The sequence below is a fragment of the Coregonus clupeaformis genome, chromosome 19 (genome assembly GCF_020615455.1).
Source record: "Coregonus clupeaformis isolate EN_2021a chromosome 19, ASM2061545v1, whole genome shotgun sequence".
NCBI lineage: Eukaryota > Metazoa > Chordata > Actinopteri > Salmoniformes > Salmonidae > Coregonus > Coregonus clupeaformis.
In genome coordinates, this window is record NC_059210.1 from 29,071,274 (window position 1) to 29,089,505 (window position 18,232).

General features: G+C 42.7%; 1 protein-coding gene across 3 annotated transcripts in view; it reads left to right on the forward strand.

The window, feature by feature from the left end:
* The window catches only part of LOC121531835 (cadherin-13), a 576,485-nt gene that overhangs the window by 395,263 nt on the left and 162,990 nt on the right, over positions 1-18,232 (forward strand). For all 3 annotated transcript variants that reach the window (XM_045227157.1, XM_045227158.1, XM_041837322.2), the window contains one exon: positions 12,278-12,456. In XM_045227157.1, coding sequence (XP_045083092.1) covers positions 12,278-12,456 — 179 coding nt within the window. The remainder of the gene's footprint in view (positions 1-12,277; positions 12,457-18,232) is intronic.

Consider the following 18,232-nt stretch of genomic DNA (forward strand, 5'->3'; position numbering starts at 1 on the left):
GGCATCAAGAAAGCTTCCATCGGCACCTGAATCGATAAAAGCGTTAAGCGCTAAGCTCTGATTCCTGTTCACAAGGGTAGCCGGGAAGCGGGGTCTGACAGAGGTACTGAGAGGTTGAAACTGGCTCGCTAAAAGTCCTCCCAACTTTAGCGAGCCGGGCAGTTTGACGACCGCAGGGAGCAAGTGGAGATGTAATGTCCCGAGCGACCACAGTAGAGGCAGCAGTTGGTCCCACGTCTATGTTGACGCTCCTCCTTGGTTAACCCGTGCCGCCCCACTTGCATGGGTTCAGAATCGGGAGAGAGGTCCTCTCCACTAATCCTTTGTGGTGGAGAATGATCGACGTGTTCTGGTCCACCACCCGACCCGACTGGGAACTGAGAAGCTGATCGATTGGAAGGACCCCATTGCTTCTCCCTCCTTCGCTCTCGGACTCGATTATCCACCCGAATAGACAAGGCTACCAAGCTGTCCAGGTCACTAGGCTCCGGATAGGAGATCAACTCATCCTTGAGCTGCTCCGACAGACCCTGGTAAAAAGCCGCTTGCAAAGACTCCTCGTTCCACCCACTCTCCACAGCCAACGTCTTGAACTCGATCACGAAATCGGCCACGCTGCGAGTTCCTTGGTGAAGAGAAAACAGGCGCCTAGCTGCGTCCCTCCCTCGGACGGAATGGTCGAAGAGCTTCCTCATCTCGGCCGTGAACCCCTGGTATGAAGCCATGCAGGGATCCTGTCGTTCCCAAACGGCTGAAGCCCACTCCAGCGCCCGACCACGCAGCAACTCAATCACAAAGGCTATCCTAGCCTTGTCTGTGGCATAAGAGTAGGGCTGTAGATCGAACACTAATCCACACTGCATAAGGAAGGAACGGCATCCTCCCAGCTCCCCCTCATATTTATCCGGCGTCGGAACCTTGGGCTCACGGAGGGACACAACTTCAGAAGCGGCAGGCGAGATGGGTGAAACCGGTAGTGGGTCCTCCACCGGACACTGACGTTGGTTCTGGACCTCCATCAGGCCGGTAGAAAGGTTCCGAACTGACAACGCGATCTCCTGTAGTACCGTGCTATGATGGCCCAACATCTTCTCCTGCTGGGTAATGGCATGGCGAACTGAGTCCAGGTCCGCTGGGTTCATAATTGGCCGGATCGTTCTGTCACAGTTCCCTCAGCCAGAACCCAAAAGCAGACCAGGACAAGGAGAGTTGAACGAAAGTGAGGGTTTATTCAGATATAACAAAAGGTGCAGAATAATCCAGGGACAGAGCGGGCGGCGTGGGTGAGTAGTTGGGGGTGCAGTACTTGGTCCAGTGATGGCTCGGCAGCCGCCGACCATCAGGCAGAGGTGGGGTGAAGGTTCCGGACGTGTGACTGCAGGTGGAACAAAAACGGAGGTAAGGACACAAAAACTCGACAAAGTACAAAACAACAAAAACTCACGCTAGAACTCAAAACTGATACACAGATACACCTACTGTTCATGGCTAACGATCCGGCAGGAACTGGATGTTGGGCCAGAGCCTAAGAAGGGTGATGATTAGGCCCAGGTGTGCAGATTGCTGATGGGAAGCAGGTGCGGAAACCAGAGCGCTCCCCGGAGCGTTCCCGAACCCTCGGGAAACTGGAGATTACGACCAGGACCCGACTCAGACAGCCGGGATCGTTACAGCCACTGACTGAATTTGGCAATAGTGGCTTTTTTACTCCATGCTGCATTACTAAAATCCAGAAGACACTCTGTCAGTTGTTATCTTAAAAGCTGGTATTGAATGATGGTGGACCTCCCAATACTTAACCCATGAAGACTCTGTAACACTGTAGGCATATCACTGCCCAGTGGTTTCTCGGGGGCAGCCTGTGTGACTGTGTTGGAGTGTGAGGTGTTGCAGGTGATCTGTCTGTTGGGGTAGTCTATGTGAGGTGTTGCAGCAGGTAGGCTGCCAGTGTTAGTTGTTGTCTGGGGCCCATTGTCTGTCTGTTTGTCTGTCTATCAGTCAGTCAGTCTATCTGTCAGTTAGAGGGTTTCAGAGCTGTAGGATAGATTACATCAGACACAGAGCAGCTTAAGACTGACCGGGGTTAGTATCTGACAGGCGTGGAAAACGACACGCATTTCGGAATGTAAAATCTAATTTTATTTGTCACATGTGCCGAATACAACAGGTGTAGACTTTACAGTGAAATGCTTACAAGCCATTTCCCAACATTTTTTATTTTTTTAATAGCATAATAAAAAAGGAAATAGTGACAGAATAATATAACAATAACGAGACTATATAGAAGGAGTACCGGTACCGAGTCAATGTGCAGGGGTACGAGGTAGTTGAGGTAATATGTACATGTAGGTAGGGGTAAGAAGTGACTAAGCAATCAGGATAGATAATAAACAGAGCAGCAGCGTATGTGAAGAGTGTGAAAGAATGTAAAAGTGTGTGGCGTCAATATGCATGTGTGTGTGTGTGTGTGAGCGTATGTAGTGTGTGTGTGTGTGTGTGTGTGTGTGTGTGTGTGTGTGTGTGTGTTGGAGTAACAGTGTAGTGTGAATGTGCAAAGAGCCAGTGCAAGAGAGTCCAAAAAAGGGGGTCAGTGGGTTTATAAGCAGGAGTAAAGGAGGATACAGGGAAAGGGGGATACCTAGTCAGTTGCACAACTGAATGCATTCAACTGAAATGTGTCTTCCACATTTAACCCAACCCCTCTGAATCAGAGAGGTGCGGAGGGCTGCCTTAATCAACATCCACGTCTTCAGCGCCCGGGGAACAGTGGGTTAACTGCCTTGCTAAGGGGCAGAACGACAGATTTCTACCTTGTCAGCTCGGGAATTCGATCCAGCAACCTTCCGGTTACTGGCCCAACGCTCCTACCCGCCAGGCTACCTGCCGTAAAACCAGAGAAAGCTGAACTGTAATCAAAGTGCTATAATACAAGTATGCACCTTTTTTTTTAAATATTGTGTTCTGAACTAGACATACCAATGACAGCTTTAGTCAGCAATCTACAGAATATGATATCTGTAAGCAGCTATTCCCAGCAGACTTGAAGTGATTGATGAAGGATACACACCGAGCTTATTGTAATGAAGACACTGTGTCAGGAGGAGATGTCTGAAAACAATAATGCCTATTTATCCACATTTAATTGAAATTTCTCTCACAAAAAAATACTTCTTTTTTTTAATCACTGTAACCTTAAATGTATTTATTCTAATAATTTAAAATAATATGATTAATTTGTTTGACAATGGATGGAATTACATTTAATTAAATGACCTAGCATAATTTACTTTCAACTGTTTATAGCTAGCTATATTACCCATTATTTATTTATTTCATAAATGTTCTTCACAGCTCTCAGAGCAAGTCACACAATGACCATGAATATGCCAGTGGACCTGAGGTGGAGTAGGTATTTATAGAGGAAACAATATCTTAGTGCATATTTCCTTTGATAAAAAGAGAGTATTTTGGCTGGTTGCTGGTTTGGAGGGGCAGGCATCCATTGTACTGTTGATGTGAAAGAATCCTCTTGGTCTGGGCACCAGCAGGCTCCAAGGTACTTGAGATGCAGTAGAGGGACAAACACAAGCAACTACCCACTCATGTTGTATTTCTTCCTCTATTCTCTCACTTTTACCTCCATCTTTCACCAGTGTACTGATATTGGTAAGTGCCATTTGCTGGCCCACCAGAAGGCATAATCCTTTGACAGGAAGTGTGTGTATGTGTGCTGATTGAGCTTGGCTCTGGGGGTGCCAGGTTGGGTTGGGCTTGTGGTCCTGTGTGCAGCCAGAAGAGGGCATGGTTCACTCCACTGAACATGTCATCACAGCAAGGGATCATGTCGTCTGGGCAGATGTTATCAGAATGATACAGTGGAGTTTATTTGCTGTTTATTGCTGTGGGATTTGTGGCATGCTGCTGAATTGTAACTGAAGCAGAGATAGCAGCAGATTCCAGCAGACATTTTGTTTGTGTGTTTCATATCAGCTCTAACCCTGGTTGAATGGTTTGTCAGACTGTTGTGAGCGCCTACAGAAGAGTTTAAGTGCTCATGCGGAACAAAGTAGTCATACCAAACAAAGGAAAGTCATTTTTTGAAATCCACAAACCTTTTTTCATATTTCCCCCAACCATTGGTCAATGTTATGTTCCAATATGACATCAATCTCAATGGCATTCTTCAGTCGGATAACTCTATACCCAGGATTCCATGTTCCCTTTCACATGTTACTAAAATACACCCTCAGGCTCTTTTTCCCCAATGCTGATGATTCTCTTGTCTGGGAAAATATTAATAAAAAATACATATATTCCATAGATAAATAATTTACATTCTTTATCTGCCAACCCATGTGTTATGGTCTGAATAGTCTAGACCTTTAAAGACAATTAGGGTGGCATGAGCGATGAGAAGTTGAGGAGGAACTATTTGAGTCAATTCCCCTCACTGTCAGCTCAGTAGTCATTAAAGCCAATTGTGTTTCAGCACAGCAATCTGGTCTGCAGCTCCTAGAGTCCTACTTATGCTACTGCTGTTTCCATAGCATGTGAATTATTTCCACTAACCCAAGTGTTGTAAATGAATGAATGGGAAAAGTTTTCGTATAACACTTGTTACTTACAGCCTTATTCTACAATTTATTAAATTGTTTTTTCCCCTCATCAATCTACTCACAATACCCCATAATGACAAAGCAAAAACAGGTTTTTATAATTTTTTGCTAATTTATTAAAAAGAAGAAACTGGAGTATCACATTTACATAAGTATTCAGACCCTTTACTCAGTACTTTGTTGAAGCGCCTTTGGCAGCGATTATAGCATTGAGTCTTCTTGGGTATGACGCTACAAGCTTGGCACACCTGTATTTGGGGAGTTTCTCCCATTCTTCTCTGCAGATCCTCTCAAGCTCTGTCAGGTTGGATGGGGAGCTTTGCTGCGCAGCTATTTTCAGGTCTCTCCAGAGATGTTCGATTGTGTTCAAGTCCGGGCTCTGGCTGGGCCACTCAAGGACATTCAGAGACTTGTCCCGAAGCCACTCCTGCGTTGTCATGGCTGTGTGCTTAGGGTCGTTGTCCTGCCGGAAGGTGAACCTTCGCCCCAGTCTGAGATCCTAATCGCTCTGGAGCAGGTTTTCATCAAGGATCTCTCTGTACTTTGCTCCGTTCATCTTTGCCTTGATCCTGACTATTCTCCCAGTCCCTGCCACTGAATAGTCCCCACTGTGTTCTAGGGGACTCCAATCAAGATGTAGAAACATCTCAAAGATGATCAATGGAAACAGGATGGACCTGAGCTCAATTTCGAGTCTCATAGTAAAGGGTCTGAATACTTATGTATATAAGGTATTTCTAACAACCTGTTTTTGCTTTGTCATTATGGGGTATTTTGTGTAGATTAAAATAATTTAATCAATTTTAGAATAAGGCTGTAACTTAACAAAATATGGAAAAAGTCAAGGGGTCTGAATACTTTCCGAATGCACTGTATATCTTGTCAGGGTACATACATCTACCTCTGTGCCAAATGTGGTGCTTTTATCACAAACTTTACTGTTGAGACCACATTTTCAGCTTAGCTGCGCACCACTAGTATACAAAATAGTGATTATATTTCATTGCTCCATATTGACACATGAAATCATGATAAATGTTTATTTATGACTAAGTTCTATAATTTAGAATATTATTATATTATTATATTATTATTATTATTATTATTATTATTATAAAAGGGTTTTGAAATTATGAAATTTTTGGACAAAATTGACCCCTGTTAGTGCTTTTAGGGTTATGTGTGTGTGTGTGCTGATAGCTATCTCACTGCATGCTCATATTGATAGTAGGTACCTCTGTCATTCCTATCAGCCTGTCTGAGCAGATAGGTCAAAGGTCAATGGGGGTCAATAGGGGTTAATCACATCAGGAGCCCAGTAATTTGACCTTTGGCATGCAACCAGGGATCTGCACAAGATGACGTACAGAGGGTTTGGAGTCACAGGACTCACAGGAGCTCTTACATTTACATTTTTAGTCATTTAGCAGACGCTCTTATCCAGAGCGACTTACAGTTAGTGAATACATTTTTTTTTTTATACTGGCCCCCCGTGGGAATCGAACCCACAACCCTGGCGTTGCAAACACCATGCTCTATCAACTGAGCTACATCCCTGCCGGCCATTCCCTCCCCTACCCTGGACGACGCTGGGCCAATTGTGCGCCGCCCATGAGTCTCCCGGTCGCGGCCGGCTGCGACAGAGCCTGGATTCGAACCAGGATCTCTAGTGGCACAGTTAGCACTGCGATGCAGTGCCTTAGACCACTGCGCCACTCAGGAGTTATATCACTCTTCTACAGTTATATTAGTGTAGTTTATTAGGATCCCCATTAGCTGCTGCACATGCATTAGCTACTCTTCTTGGGGTTCACTTAAAATGTACAAATACATGGCAAAGTACAGAACAGTAATAGATAAGATCAAAGCCTGAACAACTAGTACAGTTGATCTTTGTGTCAAAAACGCAGAACATCTTTTTATAACAGACATACAGTGGGGAAAAAAAGTATTTAGTCAGCCACCAATTGTGCAAGTTCTACCACTTAAAAAGATGAGAGAGGCCTGTAATTTTCATCATAGGTACACGTCAACTATGACAGACAAATTGAGAATTTTTTTCTCCAGAAAATCACATTGTAGGATTTTTTATGAATTTATTTGCAAATTATGGTGGAAAATAAGTATTTGGTCACCTACAAACAAGCAAGATTTCTGGCTCTCACAGACCTGTAACTTCTTCTTTAAGAGGCTCCTCTCTCCTCCACTCGTTACCTGTATTAATGGCACCTGTTTGAACTTGTTATCAGTATAAAAGACACCTGTCCACAACCTCAAACAGTCACACTCCAAACTCCACTATGGCCAAGACCAAAGAGCTGTCAAAGGACACCAGAAACAAAATTGTAGACCTGCACCAGACTGGGAAGACTGAATCTGCAATAGGTAAGCAGCTTGGTTTGAAGAAATCAACTGTGGGAGCAATTATTAGGAAATGGAAGACATACAAGACCACTGATAATCTCCCTCGATCTGGGGCTCCACGCAAGATCTCACCCCGTGGGGTCAAAATGATCACAAGAACGGTGAGCAAAAATCCCAGAACCACACGGGGGTCCTAGTGAATGACCTGCAGAGAGCTGGGACCAAAGTAACAAAGCCTACCATCAGTAACACACTACGCCGCCAGGGACTCAAATCCTGCAGTGCCAGACGTGTCCCCCTGCTTAAGCCAGTACATGTCCAGGCCCGTCTGAAGTTTGCTAGAGTGCATTTGGATGATCCAGAAGAGGATTGGGAGAATGTCATATGGTCAGATGAAAACAAAATATAACTTTTTGGTAAAAACTCAACTCGTCGTGTTTGGAGAACAAAGAATGCTGAGTTGCATCCAAAGAACACCATACCTACTGTGAAGCTTGGGGGTGGAAACATCATGCTTTGGGGCTGTTTTTCTGCAAAGGGACCAGGACGACTGATCCGTGTAAAGGAAAGAATGAATGGGGCCATGTATCGTGAGATTTTGAGTGAAAACCTCCTTCCATCAGCAAGGGCATTGAAGATTAAACGTGGCTGGGTCTTTCAGCATGACAATGATCCCAAACACACCGCCCGGGCAACGAAGGAGTGGCTTCGTAAGAAGCATTTCAAGGTCCTGGAGTGGCCTAGCCAGTCTCCAGATCTCAACCCCATAGAAAATCTTTGGAGGGAGTTGAAAGTCCGTGTTGCCCAGCGACAGCCCCAAAACATCACTGCTCTAGAGGAGATCTGCATGGAGGAATGGGCCAAAATACCAGCAACAGTGTGTGAAAACCTTGTGAAGACTTACAGAAAACGTTTGACCTGTGTCATTGCCAACAAAGGGTATATAACAAAGTATTGAGAAACTTTTGTTATTGACCAAATACTTATTTTCCACCATAATTTGCAAATAAATAAATTAAAAATCCTACAATGTGATTTTCTGGATTTTGTTTTCTCATTTTGTCTGTCATAGTTGACATGTACCTATGATGAAAATTACAGGCCTCTCTCATCTTTCTAAGTGGGAGAACTTGCACAATTGGTGGCTGACTAAATACTTTTTTCCCCCACTGTACCTCTCCCCATCTTCACAACAACTTTGTAAATATGACTTGACCATGATAACTGACCATTCACTGTTACTCCTAGGACTTCAGCTTCTTCAACTTGTTCAATGGTCACACCCTTTATGCACAACTCCAGATGAGGTTTAGGTCTAAGGGAATGCTTTGAACCAAATATAGTGCTTTTGGTTTTAGAGGTATTTAAGACCAGTTTATTGTTAATTACCCATTCTCAGTGAGCTCACTGACTGTAGGTGCTGATGTGTAGAGTGTGCAATCATCAGCATACATAGTTGTTTTAGCTTCTTGTAAGACAAGTGGGAAATCATTTGTAAAAATAGAGAAGGGTAACGGCCCGAGGCAACTGCCCTGAGGGATACCACACTGTACATATCTGATGTTAGAGAAGCTTCCATTGAAGAATATTCTCTGAGTTCTGTTTTTAAATCATATTTTGTTTTTCCTTTTCTTATTTTTTTTTACATTCCAAAAACAAACTAATACATACGAACGACAACTTACAGACACATGCAAACTATGACTACATCTCATCTGCCCAGACACGCTTGCTCACACCCCCATCCCTAGTGCCTGCATTATTGTTTGCCATTTGGTTTTAAATTGTACCAATTTGTCTTTCTCAGTCGCCCATGCTATTTCAATATTTCAATAATATATCATTAGATTTTTCCATTGTGTCAATGATGGCGGATTAATAGACTTTCAAGTTTTTAGTATACATTTTTTCAAAAAGAGTGTTGAGAAAATAATCGTCCAGCCCATTGGGTATCTCACTACATATACTACATATACTCTCTGAGTTCTATTGGATAAGTAACTGTCCAACCATGTGATAGCAGGTGATGTAAAGCCCTAACAAGTGAGTTTTTTCAATAAGAAATTATAATCAATCTGTCAATACAACTCCAACTATCATCTCATTGTCCATGTATTTTCATCCATTTCATCTGAGTCAGTGCAGTACAAGTTGAGTGCCCTTCCCTATATGCATGCTGAAAGTCAGAAGTTAACTTGTTCTTTAAAAAATAGCATTGTATTTGTTGAAACACAATTCTCTCCATCAGTTTACTGATTGGGCGGCGGTTAGAGCCAGCAAAGGGTGCTTTGCTATTTTTAGGTAGTGGAATTACTTTAGCTTCCTTCCACGCCCAGTGGACACACACACTCCTTTAGGCTTTGGTTAAAGACATGGCAAATAGGGGTGGCAATACAGTTTGCTACCATTCTCAATAGTTTCCCATCTAGGTTGTCTATACCTGGTGGCTTATCATTATTGATGGATAACAACCGTTTTTCCACCTCTTCCACACAAACTTGACCAAATTCTAAATGGCAATCCTTCTCTTTCATTATTAGATCTTAAAAACACAAATATGATGGTTCACTGTTCAATGTTGGAATTTCACTTCTCAGTGTGTCCACTTTACCGGTGAAATATTCATTGAAATTGTTGGCTATATCAAAAGGCTTTGTTATAAATGACCCATCAACTTCATGGAACGATGGAGATAAATGGACTTTTCTGCCCATAATATCATGTAAGGTGCTCAAAAGTATTTTCCCATTGTTTTTTATGTCATTTATCTTGTTTTGATAATATACTTTCTTGTTTTTTTTGTTAAGTTTAGTCACGCTAAATAGTTGCGCTATTTTACATCTAACTAAGATGTTTGGTGCAGTATTTCTCAATAAAAAATGTTATCAAGAAAACAAGTTGTCTCTCATTGAATGACAATAAATACTTTATTGAAGAATCCCTACTGTTGACCAATCACCAACGAAGGGGTGTAGACTTCAGCTAACGACTTCGGCTTGCCTCGAGAAAAAATGTTGTGTACCCGATCAGCCCAAAAACACCTTACTGGAATCGAAAACTAACAAAAACCTCACAAAATGTTGTCATAATATATACACTAACTCTTCCGAACTGTTTCGGCTGGGAAGCATGCGGACGCCTTAAAAGTTCTCACAGATAGTTTCTTAACAGGTGCATGTATTATCAGATTCACTTCCTGAGTTATCTCTATCTCTATCACTACAAGCAGGAGATGAAAGCACAGAAACTATGTTTCAAGCTTACATTTACATCTTTGTTTAGAGAGTCATGATTAATGATTAGAAATATGATGTAAATGTGTCAATTGCATATTTATATTAACAAAACATTCAGTATATTGATTAACTCTGCATTGTAGAAGTGACATTTAACATTTCAACTCACTCTCTATCAGTATTGGAAATCATGGCTTGGTCTGGTACACAACTATTGACTGACTATTCTAGAGCTTCTAGCCAAGTAACATGTACAGTATAGGGAAGACTGTGACTAATACTGGCCCACTGGAGACAGCAGTGGATAGATAGATAGACCCATGCATGGGGAGCTGTGTAACCCATGGGCCTCTCTAGCCCAGTCAATAGAGATGGCTGCATTAGCCAGGGAGTGTGTAGTGTGATGGTCTGTGAAATTACTGTGCTGGAGCATCCCCCAACAGTATTCTACTCTGTCTGTCCCAACTGACAGATCCTATAATTAAAACAGAGACACTAATTATTTTGGAGTGATATGTCAGCCATGCTCACAAGTTCAATGGATGACAGCTTGTGTGTTTTGAATGTATGTTTAAGTGAGTTACTCACTGTATTTAGGTCTGTGGCGTATGTGGGTGTGGGGTGTCTGTTAGCGAGTTACTGTGTGTGTGTGGAATGATAAAGAGATTGTCCTTCTCTGTCTGTCTGTCTGTCTGCTGAGAGCTCTGTGACACACTGGGCCTCTGTAATTAGCCTGTAGAAGGATTACTGCTTTACCCACTACTAATGGTTCATCTTACAGTTCAAACACCTGCCAGGGGATCAAACCCACACGTCTCTGCCTCTCTGCCCTCCATTATCTACTACTGACCATACGTCCATTTACACTAAAGCAACTATTTAGCACACTTAATGCAGTCGGATACAGTTTTTGCACTTTTGGCTAATTTGTTGCTCATTTGACTGAGGTCCAGACTAATACTCCATAGCAAAGAATCATCAAACATTAAGGTGAACAGTCAAATCCAATCAAATGTTATTTGTCACAAACACAGTTTACAGCAGGTAAAAAGTGCAGTGAAATTATTGTGTGCTAGCTCAATCAACATTACAGTACAATAATCAATATCAATAATAAAGAGTCAAATGTAAAATAACAAGTAATAGAAGAGGTAGTGTCATAGTAATAGGCTGATAAGCATGACGGCTAAAATGAAACAGCCGTGCCGAAGAGACTGAAACCAGGCTTGTGTTTTTTTTATGGGTACTATGACTCACTGTAGAGTGGTCCAAACTCAATTTTCAGGCTCCACAGAGATGTCTTGCTGTTCTCAGATGAGATTTGTGTAGTGAGAGAATATGAGGTGGGAGAGAGATTGGCGTCCCATCAGCTAACAAATTCTCTTGCCTGTAGAGTGGAAGTGTGAGGCTCATCACTGAGGCGAAACATGAGGATGGAGAGTTGAAGAGATGTCAAGGATTGACTGGGATTTCAGCTTAGACTGCAGGGGTGGCTCTCCGTTCCTGTTCCATTACCAAATAACATGTGGTATATCGTTATGACCAGCATTAGGGAGAGAATGCATTAGTAAAGGATACCATTCTCGGCCTTTGTCTCAGTGCTTGTTGTTAGATCAGCATTGAACAGGCTCATATTTTCATCATACTTGTGATTTGGTAACTCAATGTAATTCCACGTACTTCCATGTGGTTGACAAAGTGACTGACTTTATTGGTCTTGAATGCTTATCATACAGATGTAGGATCTTAATTTGATCACCCTGTTGCAGGAGAACTTTCCTGCAATGCAGTACATTTAAAACTTATACGTATTTGAGGTTTAAAAAGGCTTCTGAAGTTTGTAATTTCCACATTGAAATTTCAGACTTGATTTTTCCTTATGAAAAATCTATCCCTACAAAAATGTCCATTCATTATAATCCACATAATAATTCACATTTCCTGTTGCTACAAGATTATTTTCCTGCTGTAGAAAACTGGCTCAAATTAAGATCCTACATCTGTAGGTAGTGCCCAAGATAGTGCTGCAAACTTCTAACGAACTTGTGTCTGTTTCCATAGGAACTGTGGTGATGACAATGACAGCGGAGGATGCTGATGACCCCAGGTTGCAGAATGCAGTGCTGCGTTACAACATTGTGAAGCAGTCGCCCGACAAACCCTCGCCCAACATGTTCTACATCAACCCAGAGAGCGGCAACATTGTCACTGTGATCTCCCCCACGCTGCTGGACAGAGAGGTGAGTGTGTTGGGCTGGGCTGGGCTGGGCTGGGAGCCTCTCCAGACTGATCTAATGGGGCCCCAAAACACTGCTGCTGTCTCACTGTCTCACTGCCTCACTACCATGATGTTTTAAAGCACTGTTGTTATTGTCAGTAAAGAGACTGGAGATAGGCGAATGGAGGAGGCAGGAGAGGGGGTGACTGTGCTGGGGAGATGAGGGGTTGAGGGAAGGCAGGGGGTGGATTTCTGTGGTGCATTCTAATGAGCAAGCGGAGGCAGCATCTCTCCATTCCTTAACCGGAGCGAGACAACGGCATGATTGCTTTTTCAGCGGGGTGACGAATGCCAGAACATCGATTCGCTGTGCTCGTGGAAGAGGAATATTAGCTGTTGTCAGACACTTAGAGCTTGGTTTAATTGAGGTGATACACACTTATCCACCAGCATCGGCTGTGTCCAACAAGTCCAACAGAAACCTCTCAGCTGGAACAGGGAAATCACTATCAAATGGCAATGAGTGGATCTCTGAGCTATAACTCTCATAGATGATTAATTGATAAATGTGTTAGTACTGTGTGTAATTCAAACATTGAGCGCCTGGTCTGTGTGCTCATAAAGGATGCTATTGATTTCTGTTGAGTTAGAGATTGCATGATTAGAGGGTTGTATTGAATGTGATCACCCCTTTATTGCATGTTTATAGTTCATGCCTCTAAGTGAAATGAGTCATGTCTAGACCTGTGTTACAGACAAAATCCCATATACAGGTAACTGCCAAAATAATGGAAACACTTTAGTAAATGAGGGATACAAGTATATTGAAAGCAGGTGCTTACACACAGGTGTGGTTCCGGAGTTATTTAAGTAATTAACATTCCATCATGCTTAGGGCAGGCCATTTTTTGGGCCATTATGTTGGCTACCATGACAATGCACCCATCCACAGGGCATGAGTAGTCACTGAATGGTTTGATGAGCATGAAAACGATGTAAACCAGGGATGGACAACTTCAGTCCTCAGTGGCCTGATTGGTGTCACACTTTTGCCCCAGCCCCAGCTAACACACCTGACTCCAAAAATCAACTAATCATTATCTTCAGTTTAGAATGCAATTAGTATAATCAGCTGTGTTTGCTAGGGATGGGGAAAAAGTGTGGCACCACTCTGGCCCCCGGGACTGGAGTTGCCCATCCCTGATGTAAACCATATGCCATGGCCGTCTCAGTCACCAGATCTCAACCCAGTTGAACACTTATGAGTGATTCTAAAGCAGCAACTGAGACAGCAGTTTCCACCACCATCAACAAAACACTAAATGATGGAACGTTTCGCGAAAGAATGGTGTCACATCCCTCCAATAGAGTTCTAGACACTTGTAGAATCGATGCCAAGGTGCATTGAAGCTGTTCTAGCTCGTGGTGGCCAAACGTCCTATTAAGACGCTTTATGTTGGTGTTTCCTTTATTTTATCAGTTACCTGTAGATACACTTGTTATTTTTCCTCAGCAGTAATTCTGTATAATATGGTGTTAGCATACAGGTGTGGTAACCGTGGGCAATGTGTGAGTGTGTCTGTGGCATACAGCAGTGCCAGCTGGGATTGCAGATAGAGTGACGTAAGGCTACAGATGTAGGATCTTAATTTGAGCCAGTTTGCTACAGCAGGAAAATAATCCTGCAGTAACAGGAAATGTTAAGTATTATATTAATTATAATTTATGGACATTTTTTGTAGGAGCCTTTTAAAATATTGAATACACTACAATTCTCAGCAACAAAGGAGATCCTACATCTGTATCTTCTAGGTGTCTGGAGAGCTGTAAAACTTCAGCTACTTCAGAAGAGACTCATAAGTATGTATCACACATGTCACCCCTCCGTCTGGCACACCAAACAACTTTTTTGCTGGATGGAAAATGTTGTTCCTTCACCCTGTAAATGCATTGGACATAATTCAGGTTGAGCTGTAAGTGTATTTAGATAGACATTCTATGGTGCCCCGGGAGGCAAAGCAGTCCATAGAAAATGGGAAAATCTATTTTGTCACATTGAAATCAAGTTGATTTTCCCTCCACCGCTCTCACTAAGGCGTTAAATGCTGTCTTGATATGCACATCTATTTCCTCCATATATATTTTTCCCTCCACTTTGCCTGCTCCTCTCTCCTTTCTTTCTGCCTCACACTTTTTGGATCAATGGCAGACTATATCTTTGACAACTAATATCGTACACAGATTGGGCTATTTTCCTAGGGGCTGTGAAAGTAGCGTATATTGTATGTCGCCGATCAGACAGGAAAGCCAGACTTTAGAGATCAGATCTGTCTCTGCAAGCCTCATAGAGCAGTAGTCTATCAGTAGTCAATCTGATGGACACACACAGTCTCACAGACGCTGGCCAGAACTACACAACACTCTCATGCTCAGACATTTCACTCATGGCAAAATCAATTTGTTAATATCAAATGCTTTGGCTTGTTCTTTATAAAGGAGTCAACTTTAAGCTGCAGTGGATGTAAAGGTATGTTTGCTTTTTTTTAAGCTGCTGTACTACCCCTGGCCTTTGCAGTGGCAGATGTGATGGGTTGATTTGACAGGCACAATGTGTGAGTTATACTAGCTGTCTGTCAGATTGATGGCCCTGAATAATGGGCTCTGTGTGTGTTTTTATGTGTGTGTTTTTATGTGTATATTTTTCATGTTAATGTTTAGAGCTGTTGTCTCAGTCTCCTGGCTGTGGTGCATGGTGATTAATGGACTTCCGAGTCCATTGTGCTGTCACGGCCTGCCTCCCCTCGTCAAACGGCCAACCTCCCCTCCCCTCATCACGACTATCCTACATCCTGTCCACAGTCATCAGTACCTGGAGCACAGCGGAGTAGAGCTTCCTCTCTCCTCTCCTCCGACAGACAATTTCACCTTGGACCTGCCCAGGACCCGGGGGCTATCACTCTACAGCCCACAGAGGCACTGTCAGCCCAAGCTTTATCTGGCCTACACCCCCTCCTTCAGTACCAGTCAGCTTCTCAGATGAATCAGGCTCATGGTGTGTGGTCATCATGGCACTGTGCAGTTTACCAACTCTCTGTGTGGTGTCCCTGCAATTAATGTTATGTAAAAAAAAACATGGATATCGTTGGTTTGCATCCCATATCTGACAGCTCAAGCTGAGTGAGTGTAAGATCTCACCCATAGATACTACACTAAGGGTACAAAACATTAGGAACACCTGCTCTTTCCATGACATAGACTGACCAGGTGAATCCAGGTGAAAGCTATGATCCCTTATTGATGTCACTTGTTAAATCCACTTCAAATCAGTGTAGATGAAGGGGAGGAGACAGGTTAAATTATGATTTTTAAGCCTTGAGACAATTGAGACATGGATTGTGTACAGTGAGGGAAAAAAGTATTTGATCCCCTGCTGATTTTGTACGTTTGCCCACTGACAAAGAAATGATCAGTCTATAATTTTAATGGTAGGTTTATTTGAACAGTGAGAGACAGAATAACAACAACAAAATCCAGAAAAACACATGTCAAAAATTTTATAAATTGATTTGCATTTTAATGAGGGAAATAAGTATTTGACCCCTCTGCAAAACATGATTTAGTACTTGGTGGCTAAACCCTTGTTGGCAATCACTGGTTTGTGTGTATCAAGAATGGTCCACCACCAAAGGACATCCAGCCAACTTGACACAACTGTGAAAAGTGTTGGAGTCAACATGGGCCAGCATCCCTGTGGAACAAGTCCATGCCCTGACAAATTTAGGCTTTTCTGAGGGCAACTCATTAGGAAGATGTTCCTAATGTTTTGTACACTCAGTGTACATTCCTACATTCCTCTATCATCTGGAATTATTCACAGGACACCTCTTACATGTTGTGTGCATGTACCATACTTAGTGGAGGCTTTTGGTCTATACCTGTCTCCACTCCTCCACTTCTCCACTCATCTCCCCTCATTACAGCCTGTGATTCCTGCTGAAGCACAATGAAAGGTCAGTGGGAGGTCGTGTGTATAATGTTGTGCTGCTACTTATCTCCTTTGGATCTCCTCTGACCCATGCTGCTGCTGCTCTGAGGATGTATTGCACTCTGAGTGACAGACAGGTGTCGTGTATTGTGTTGCTATGCTCTTAAACCCATTGGGGAACTCCACGTTGGTTTATAATGCCAACACTTTCATTAGTGAGGCTTGTGTTCCATTGCTAAAGCACAGAGCAGTATTAAGCTCTATGGTTAGCACAAAACAGTGAGTAGTAATGCACACATTATTAAATGTGAGTCAAAAAAAAAAGGACATAATGGCAAGTCATATTTGCTTCAAGTATGTGCCAATAAAAAGTAATTTTTGTAGGTTTGAATCATTAACACCGTGCTAATAATGATTTGAACAGCTCTGATATGTTTCAAGCTGTGTCTTTAATCTAGTTTCCTTTGCAGTGGCTTGCCAGGTGTCACTGACACACAAATGCATGCTTGCACGCACGTACAGTACCAGCCAAAGGTTTGGACACACCTACTCATTCCAGGGTTTTTCTTTATTTTTTACTATTTTCTACATTGTACATTCACTGCTCCTGTTACATACTATGAAATAACACATATGGAATCATGTAGTAACCAACAAAAAGGTTAAACAAATCAAAATATATTTTAGATTTTAGATTATTCAAAGTAGCCACCCTTTGCCTTGATGATAGCTTTGCACACTCTTGGCATTCTCTCAACCAGCTTCATGAGGAATGCTTTTCCAACAGTCTTGAAGGAGTTCCCACATATGCTGAGCACTTGTTGGCTGCTTTTCCTTCACCCTGCGGTCCAACTCATCCCAAACCATCTCAATTGGGTTGAGTTTGGGTGATTGTGGAGGCCAGGTCATCTAATGCAGCACTCCATCACTCTCCTTGGTCAAATAGCCCTTACACAGCCTGGAGGTGTATTTTGGGTCATTGTCCTGTTGAAAACAAATGATAGTCCCACTAAGCGCAAACCAGATGGGATGATGTATCACTGCAGAATGATGTGGTAGCCATGCTGGTTAAGTGTGCCTTGAATTCTAAATAAATCACATGCAGTGTCACCAGCAAAGAACCACCACACCATCACACCTCCTCCTCCATGCTTCACGGTGGGAACCACACATGCGGAGATCATCCGTTCACCTACTCTGCGTCTCACAAAGAAATGGCGGTTGGAACCAAACATTTCAAATTTGGACTCATCAGACCAAAGGACAGATTTCCACCGGTCTAATGTCCATTGCTCATGTTTCTTGGCCCAAGCAAGTCTCTTATTCTTATTGGTGTTGTTTAGTAGTGGTTTCTTTGCAGCAATTCGATTCACACAGTCTCCTCTGAACAGTTAATGTTGAGATGTGTCTGTTACTTGAACTCTGTGAAGTATTTATTTGGGCTGCAATCTGAGGCTGGTAACTCTAATGAACTTATCATCTGCAGCAGAGGTAACTCTGGGTTTTCCTTTCCTGTGGCAGTCCTCATGAGAGCCAGTTTCATCATAGCGCTTCATTGTTTTTGCGACTGCACTTGAAGAAACATTCAAAGTTCTTGACATTTTCCGGATTGACTGACCTTCATGTCTTAAGGTAATGATGGACTGTTGTTTTTCTTTGCATATTTGAGCTGTTCTTGCCATAATATGGACTTGGTCTTTTACCAAATAGGGCTATATTCTGTATATCACCCCTACCTTGTCACAACACAACTGATTGGCTCAAACACATTAAGAAGGAAAGAAATTCCACAAATTAACTTTTAACAAGGCAC